General features: G+C 44.6%; 1 protein-coding gene across 1 annotated transcript; it reads right to left on the reverse strand.

Annotated features, from left to right (window-relative positions):
• Window positions 1-858: 858 nt before the first annotated feature.
• Window positions 859-3,403, reverse strand: LOC137654045 (dnaJ homolog subfamily C member 3 homolog). Its single transcript, XM_068387680.1, has 3 exons — window positions 3,303-3,403; window positions 1,357-2,920; window positions 859-1,098 (listed from the first exon to the last, which is right to left on the reverse strand). Exons 1-3 carry the CDS (start codon window positions 3,401-3,403, stop codon window positions 859-861), a joined length of 1,905 nt encoding a protein of 634 aa, XP_068243781.1.
• Window positions 3,404-9,135: the final 5,732 nt, after the last annotated feature.

Genomic DNA, 9,135 nt, shown 5'->3' on the forward strand with positions numbered 1-9,135 from the left:
GCTTTTGCTGCCTCTTTTTTTTTGTTTTTTTTGTTTTATATTTTTTTTCTTTTTTTTTCTTTTTTTTTTTGCTGCTGTTGCTGTTTTAGCCTCTTCTCTTTCTCCTCTTGCTGCTTTTGCTGCCCCTTTTTTTGTGGATTTTTTTGTTTTATATTTTTTTTTCTTTTTTTTTCTTTTTTTTTATCTTTTTTTTTTTTTGCTGCTGGTGCTGTATTAGCTGCTTCTCTTTCTCCTCTCGCTGCTTTTGCTGCCTCTTTTTTTTTCTTTCTCCTGTTTCTCCTCTTGCTTCTTTGCTGATTTATTTTATTGCTTTTTTACGATTATTATAATTTTTTTCTGCTACTGATCTAAATGCCCTTCCATTTGCACCTTGGTACAGGTCTTCTCCCTCTCCTGTATTGGACAGTGCTCTCACAATCCTTCAGCTTTTTCCCCAGCCTAATTTCCTTGGTCCTCCCAATAAGGACCTGACTGCGTACTAGAAGAATTTCCGCTCTTTCCCTCTGCAAAGCCAGTCTTCTAGGGTATTCCCCCAGAACCACCCGAAGGTTAGTATCCGAAAGAATAGATCTAGATATCTGACCATTTGTTCACCTGACGAAGCCCCTGTACGACTCCACCAGGGAACATAGCATACTAGAAAAAGCGGAGATTTTTCCCTCTGCAGAGCAAGTCCTTCAGGGTATTCCCCATATCCTTTAAGCTGGGTAATTGAGCACTTGCTGGAGACGTCCTTCAAACCCGGCATCTAAGTCAGAAGCTTTTTCAACTTGTCTCTTAGTAGCTCTAACCTATATTGAAGACTCTCACCATAAATTCGTTGGTATCAAGGAGAATCCGCTACTCCGGATATTAGTTTTACTCCTCCTCCTCCTCTTCTTGCTCAAAGTCCTCCTCCTCCTCATCGATTTCTTCCTCAAACTCATCGAATTTTTCTTCCTCCTCCTCCTCATCGAATTCTCCCTCCTCCTCATCAATTTCTTCCTCAAACTCATCGAATTCTTCTTCCTCCTGCTCCTCATCGAATTCTCCCTCCTCCTCATCGATTTCTTCCTCCTCCTCATCGATTTCTTCCTCCTCCTCATCGATTTCTTCCTCCTTCTCATCGATTTCTTCCTCCTCCTCATCGATTTCTTCCTCCTCCTCCTCATCGATTTCTTCCTCCTCCTCCTCATCGAATTCTCCCTCCTCCTCATCGAATTCTCCCTCCTCCTCATCGATTTCCTCCTCCTCCTCCTCATCGAATTCTTCCTCTTCTTCATAACTTGAATATTCTTCATATGAATATTCCATTAACATATTATCCTCATCAATTAGATAATCATCATCAGAGTCAAAATCATACTCCTCATCAACATCGTAATCATATTCCTCATCCGAACCATCCCATTCCTCCAATTCGTCTTCATCCAACCATTCCTGCATCATGGGATTTTCGAAAAGTTCTTCTGCAAAATCTTCGACAAATTTTCTCACTTCGTCGTATTCCTTCCTCATCTCGTTGTCGGTTAAAAGATCTTTTGCGTAGTTGATCCGTTGCATGATCTCATGTACTTCCTGTTGGTCTATGTCAGACCCATGGCACTTGTCAGGATGGTACTTGAGTGCCATTTTCCTGTAGGCTTTTTCTATTTCCTTCTGGGAAGCGTCTGTTTTAATACCTATGATTTGGAACGGACATCCCATTCTTTCCATTCTTTCCAATGCCTCGGCATAAAACACCAAGTCTTCTTCTAGCTGTTCCTCTTCGTCTAGTTGCTCAAATAGAGCAATTGCATCTCTGTATTTTCCATCTAATAAGTAGCATAGACCGAGTCTTAACCTAGTTTCCACATCTGTCACGTCAATAGCAAGAGCACTCAGGAAACATTCACGAGCTTCATCCAGCCGTCGAAGCTTGCACAAGATATTCCCTTTCAATTGAAGCAGTTCTGCTCGAGCCCAGGGGAAGAAGGACTCTAGCGACTGACATCGTGCAATTGTTTCCAAGACAGCATCAAATTCCGAGTTGTCTATCATTGAGGGAATTGTATTCCATAAGACCTGCCGCTGCAGGAACTTCCGTCCTTTGAGTGCCCTAGGATGATTTGGGCATCCCTTCAGAACTTCGTCCAAAATCCTTTCAGCTTCCTCAAAGTCACAGTGACTTGCACAAAGTATGGCAGATTCCACTTTTACATCCGAGTTTACTTTGTGTTCATCTGGCAGCTCATCTAAAACGTTCTGGACCTCATCCCATCTGCCCATTGCCATCAGGCATCTGAGCTCCTTCGCGCGGCATTCCAACACGTCGTCAAAATCTTCAAGGACAACTCTTAGGAAAACCAACGCCGAATCAAAGTCTTCTTTGAGTATACACCGATCCATCTCAGATTCCAGGATGTTTCGACGAGTGACTGGTCTTTCCTCTTCTGCTTCTTCCGTTCGTTCTTCCAGCTTTTTGGATAAGTCATTGGATTCTCGAATTTCTAGATCTCTTTCATTCAGATTTTCCTGAAGTTTGTCAATCCGCCTTTCGAGTTCAGTCATCTTGTTCGTCAATTCATTCCGTAATATTTCATTTTGTTTCTTTTTGCCATTGCTAATTTTTCCTTTCTTTAAAAATAAGAATTTGAATAATATACCTCCTCCAACTAAGGCCAAACAAGCCAGTATCCAGGCGTATCCCACGCTCATGGGAGCGCCAGTGTTATCCATTCCAGGGAAAAAGTAGGAGAGAAAAGGTCCAAGACCCTCTCTGATCATTTCCAGTCGTTGTTCCAAGTTCCGAACCTTCAGCTCACACTGCCGAAGATCCCACCGAGATGTCAGAAATCCCCCAACCACAGGGATAGAGTTCAAGAGTCGATGGAGGAAAGAATCCTCAACAACCCCATCCTCGGAGAAGTTGGGTCTCGCTGCCAGAAGCCACGAGACCATCCTGAAAAAGAAGTTGTCATTTATCATCTTCATTCGTCCTTCGAGTTCCATGTAGTACAGCTCACACGCACAATATTGGTCTTTCATCCCAACAAATGTGCGACCCACTCTCAGCCCAGCGCCGAGATTTGAAAATAGTGTTCCTGTTATCGCCATCCAAAATCCTGTAATCACTTTCCACAAATTATTTGCAAACATGATTTAGAATATCAGATCGATTTACCTCCATCCGCTATATTTTGAAAAAAATGTAGAAATACCTTTCGAAGACCGACTCCGGATTCTGAAGCCTGTTGAAGACGTTTTGACGAAGAGCTTCCGTTTCACACCCGCACATACTGTACATATACACACGTGCGCACACACACGCACGCGGAACTTACGCGAGAATGCCACAAAATGTCTTCAACGATTCTTGCAATTCCTCCGTAGGTTCTTGCAAGATTTCTGGAATCCCGCTAGAGGCTGGAAAATGTCCTTCCATTTTCCATTTTTATTTAGGTATTTTAGTGTATTATGCGTCTTATTTTTCTTCTTCAGATAACAATTTAATTATACTAAATATTCCTTCGGTTAATCCCTTCCTCGGAGAAAGTTTTGAAGCAAATAAAGGCGTTTATAACAACATTTTATAATTGGGAAGAAATTTAGGAAGGATGAAGACTTTGCTTGAATCTTTGGAGACAGAGTTTAATGTCACTACAATATTTGGAGACTAAAATGGAGATAAACGCATACACACACACACACACACATACACACCTACACATACGTTCACCTCCTCCTCACTCCATGAGCTGGGATATAGGAATAGAAGTTGTATATATATATACATATATATATATATATATATATATATATATATATATATATATATATATATATATATTCATATATATATATATATATATATATATATACATATATATATATATATATATATATATATATATATATATATATATATGTATATATATATATATATATATATATATATATATATATATATATATATATATATATATATATATATATATATATATATATATAAAACAGCCCAGTGAGGAAAAAAAATAAATGAATGATCTGAGAAATAATGAACAATTAAAATGAAATATTTTAAAAATAGTAACAGCATTAAAACAGATATATATATATATATATATATATATATATATATATATATATATATATATATATATATATATATATATATATACTGCATATTTATACAGTTTTATAGTTAAAAGGAAGAGAAAAAGAAAAAAGATAGAATAGAAACCAAAAATAAATTATAGAGGTAAGAGTTACAAAAGAAATGGAAAGCAAAACTGTTTCCTTATAAGGAATACAGTTGATGCTAAATTAATTATTTTAATAAAAAATAATTGATATTTGTGTCCGACTGTGGGGAATAGCCGTTCGGTCGTTAGCTTCACTCGAAGCTTTACTTTGTGACGGAGCCGAGTAAGGGTGTGAACTCAAAGGCAGATTGGAAACGACTGAGTTATATTATTGTGGAACACTCTCCTTATATACAAAACCTCAAGGCAACAGGACATGAAAAGTTCACAAGACAGACAATATCACAGAGGAAAAACCAGACATGAATTTTCATGTTCGTTTTAGTGCGAGGGAAGAGCGAAGATACAAGCATAATATATACAAAAGGAATTATGTACAATTGTGTGAAACACGGTTGGTACATGGCTCCCCCCCCTAAAAATGACATACTGTACATGTTAAATAGGGCGCCCTGATCTAGAGAGGCTAACTGTAGGTGGGTCATCTGGCAGAAGATAAGCAGGTTTTAGACGATCAATGGAGACCCAGTCTTCTTTGCCCCGAATGTTTAGGAGGAATGCTTTCGGACTGCGTCGAATCACAAGGAAAGGGCCCGTGTAAGGGGGCGTTAGTGGTGGCTTGCTGGTGTCGTTGCGCAGGAAGACGTGCGTTGCAGAGTGCAAGTCCGTTGGTATGTGATGCTTCGCTGGGGGCTTGTAAGTCTGGCGGCACGGAGTAAATTTTCCCACGACGTGAAGTATGCGCTGGAGATCGTCGGAGGAGGTTGTAGAAGGAAAAAATTTGGCAGGGACGACCAACGGGTCACCATACACCATTTTGGCTGCCGAGACGTCGAGGGCGTCTTTAGGAGTGGTCCTTAGTCCCAGGAGGACCCAGGGAAGCTGAGTAAACCAGTTGCAATCCTTGCAGCGGCACATCAAAGCTGCTTTGAGGGTGCGATGAAAACGTTCAACCATTCCATTGGCAGCGGGGTTGTAGGCCGTTGTCTGATGTAGGGTGATGCCCAGGAGATTCGCTAATGACGTCCATAATTGAGAGGTGAAAGTGGTTCCCCTGTCAGAAGTAATATGCTCAGGGATACCGAATCTTGAAATCCATCCAGAGAGTAAGGCAAATGTACATGAGGCGGACGTTGCAGTTTCCATGGGAATGGCTTCAGGCCAACGAGTGGAGCGGTCGATGACGGTAAACAGATAACGATGTCCTTGTGATGTGGGTAGGGGGCCTACAACGTCGACGTGAATGTGTGCGAAACGACGCTGAGGTTGAGGAAAGGTGCCCACTCCGGAATCCGTGTGTCGATGTACTTTGGAAGTTTGGCAAGAAGTACAGGCACGGACCCAATCCTTAGCATCCTTAGAAATGCCGTGCCAAATGAACTTTGCCTTCAGCAGCTGTGCAGTAGAACGGCACGAGGGATGTGAAAGGCCGTGGATGAGATCAAACACCTGTCGGCGCATGGGAGCAGGAATCCAAGGTCGCGGTCTACCAGTACTGACGTCACAGAGGAGGGTGGTGTTGGAGTTTTCGAGGGGAAAATCCTCCCAACGGAGGGACGTGCAGGATGTCCTACAAGCTTGATACTCTGGATCCTGTCGTTGGGCTTCAGCCAGGGCGTTGTAATCCAATCCCAGTTGAACGGCAGCCAACGTGTTTCTTGACAGGGCATCGGCAACGGGATTCATTTTCCCAGGGACGTATTGGAGGGTGCAATTGTATTCAGCCACGGCGGAGAGATGTCGGCGTTGACGGGCGGACCAGGCGTCAGACTGTCGAGTGAAGGAGTGCACCAGAGGCATGTGGTCTGTGCGAATGACGAAGGGCGTACCTTCTAAGAAATGGCGAAAGTGACGGACAGCCAAGTGCACCGCCAGCAATTCTCGATCGAAGGTAGAATAACCCGATTCTGCCTTGGACAGTTTTCTGCTGAAGAAGGCCAATGGGCGGGGCGAGCCTTTGACCACCTGCTCGAGTACTGCACCAATAGCGACGTCGCTGGCATCGGTGGAGAGAAAGAGAGGGGCATGTGGGATAGGAAAAGTGAGAGCCGCAGCAGTTGATAGGGCCTTCTTTGCATTGCAGAAGGCTGCTTCTTGAAGGGGACCCCACTTCAGGTCCTTTGGCTTGCCCTTGAGGGAGGCGTAGAGGGGAGCAAGAGTGGCGGCAATGGCTGGCAGAAAGCGGTGATAATAGTTGATCATGCCCAAGAATTCCTGCAGAGCTTTGACTGTCGAGGGTGCGGGGAAATTCTGAACGGCTGCTACCTTCTCAGGGAGGGGATGGACTCCTTCAGGAGTGATACGGTGCCCTAAGAACGACACTTCGTTGGCGCCAAAGGTACACTTGTCGTACCGGACTACAAGGCCGTTTTCTTGCAGGCGGTTGAGCACGATGCGCAGGTGACGGAGGTGTTCCTCTTTTGAGGAGGAGAACACAAGTATGTCGTCCACATAACATACACAGAAAGGGAGGTCCCCTAAGATGCCATCCATGAGACGTTGAAACGTTGCCCCAGCATTACGAAGGCCAAAACAGGAGTAATTGAAGGTGTATGTACCAAACGGAGTGGTGATGGCGGTCTTGGGGATGTCTTCTGGGTTCATAGGCACCTGATAATACCCCTTCAAGAGGTCGAGCGTAGAGAAAAGCTTCGCTTTGTGCAGGCAGGAGGTTACATCGGCAATGTTTGGGAGGGGGTAGTGATCCGGTTCTGTTTGCATGTTCAGGCGCCTGTAATCCCCGCACGGACGGAGGGAGCCGTCTTTCTTCAGAACGATGTGTAAGGGTGACGACCATGGGCTGGAGGCCTTTTGGCAAAGGCCCATTTTCTCCATTTCGGCGAACTTCTGTTTGGCGGCTGCCAATCGTTCCGGTGCCAGACGTCTGAATTTTGCGAAGACTGGGGGTCCCGTCGTCTTGATATGGTGATAAATACCGTGCTTGGCAGGGACCGTGGGCATTTGGCGAAGTTCTGGACGGAAAACTTCCGGGTATGACGTGAGGAGGTGGGCGTAGGCATCCGTGGGTGCGCTGATGTGGAGAGCGAGGTTAGAGGGGGCGGGTTGAAGAGGTGTCGACAAGTACGAGTCTGCGTTGACCAATCGTCGGTGGGCGACATCGACCAGAAGGTGGAAATGAGAGAGGAAATCCGCACCGAGGATTGGCATTGTGACGTCAGCAACGAGAAACTTCCACTTCCAATTGAATTTACCGTTTCCGAACGATAATGTGAGGTTCTCGTAACCATAGGTGGGTATCGCAGATCCGTTGGCAGCTACCAAGCGGACGTCGGCAGATGTAGACAGAATACGTTGTGCCTTGAAGAGTTTCCTTGGCAAAAGAGAACGACAAGCACCCGTGTCTACCAAAAATTACACGCCCGTTCCTGCATCCTGTAAAAAGAACAGATTAGAAACAATCCTTGGCACATTTCTTCGCGGTTGCCCCGAATCTGAAGTGGTAGTAGCAAAACTGCGGCGGATGGGAGGTAGTAAGTGGCTGTAGAAGTCGTTCGTTGGGGCGCGAGCGATTGGTGGGTGGTGGGCGGCTGTGTCGCCGCTTCGGCACGTCACGGGGTAGGCGTGTATGTCCTACGGCATTCATGTCAGCTTCGGTTGACGTTGAATAGGCATCCTCGTCGTCAGGGGTGGAGGCGTTGATGGAGGTCTTGAAGTGGCTGTCCATAAGGGCGTCGGCTTTGGTCATCAAGTCCTTTATGGGTAAACTATCGACATCGTGTATGGCAGCGCGTACAGGTTCAGGTAAACGGCGTATCCAAAGGGCACGGAGTAGGTTCACCTCACGAGGAGAGCCGTCTGCGGCAGGTTGAAGGCGAGCGATACTGGTCATTTCCCTGTGGGCAAGCGAAGCCCTTTGGTCCCCCAACGGTTGTTGCGAGAGCTGAAAAAGCTTTGCTATACGGGGGGCTGGCGACGGCGAGTACTGCTGCAGAAGGTATGATTTGAGGGCGTCATACGCTATTGGGGTGTCTCCTTGTTCACAAAGCCAGTCGGATATTTCAGGGAAGGTGTCCTCAGGTATCGCCGCGAGAACATAATCCGCTTTGGTGGTTGAGCGAGTCACGCCCCTGATACGAAAGTGGACTTCAGTGCGTTGAAACCAAGCAAACGCCTTTCCGGTGGCGAACGGTGAAAGTTTCAATGGGTCGGCCGCGGCGCCAACTGATGTAGTCTCCGTCATAGTACCAATGATAGAGGGGCGAGGGAGGTGGGGGTGGAAGGCAGTGGGAGCGAGTCGACTTCCGGGGTCACCAATGTGACGGAGCCGAGTAAGGGTGTGAACTCAAAGGCAGATTGGAAACGACTGAGTTATATTATTGTGGAACACTCTCCTTATATACAAAACCTCAAGGCAACAGGACATGACAAGTTCACAAGACAGACAATATCACAGAGGAAAAACCAGATATGAATTTTCATGTTCGTTTTAGTGCGAGGGAAGAGCGAAGATACAAGCATAATATATACAAAAGGAATTATGTACAATTGTGTGAAACACGGTTGGTACAACTTATTTTTCTTAATAAATTAAAAGTAAATAACTTAATGCTACTTAGTATAGTAACTATTAGCGTTAATGATAAGTAAAATGAATAATAAAATTAAACTTATGAATTAAATGACTTAAATTAGTAATTTCCTAATAGGCCTTAAGTTCGTGCGTGCGTAATATGTACCTGTCAAATGTAAGAAGTAAATTACTTCGGAGGTTACCACAGCCACGGCGAACAGTTCCAATAAAAGTTACTCAGTGGAAACGCCAGCATCTTCATAGAAAATTAACTCTGAACAAAACTGAACGTTCAATCTCGAAGATGACGACAATTTTGGAACGCAGCAACGTTTGTGGTAAGTGTCTACATTATTCTGTATCTTTGGACATGTCCAGGGA

This window comes from Palaemon carinicauda, chromosome 15 (assembly GCF_036898095.1).
Source record: "Palaemon carinicauda isolate YSFRI2023 chromosome 15, ASM3689809v2, whole genome shotgun sequence".
Lineage (NCBI taxonomy): Eukaryota > Metazoa > Arthropoda > Malacostraca > Decapoda > Palaemonidae > Palaemon > Palaemon carinicauda.

Coding starts and splice junctions, on each gene's coding strand:
- LOC137654045 (XM_068387680.1), bottom strand. CDS start 3,403: ATGGAAGGACATTTTCCAGCCTCTAGCGGGATTCCAGAAATCTTGCAA. Junction 2,921..3,302: donor ACATTTTGTGGCATTCTCGC/GTAAGTTCCGCG, acceptor CTTCTTTTTCAG/GATGGTCTCGTGGCTTCTGG. Junction 1,099..1,356: donor ATGAGGAATATGATTACGAT/GTTGATGAGGAG, acceptor ATCGATGAGAAG/GAGGAAGAAATCGATGAGGA.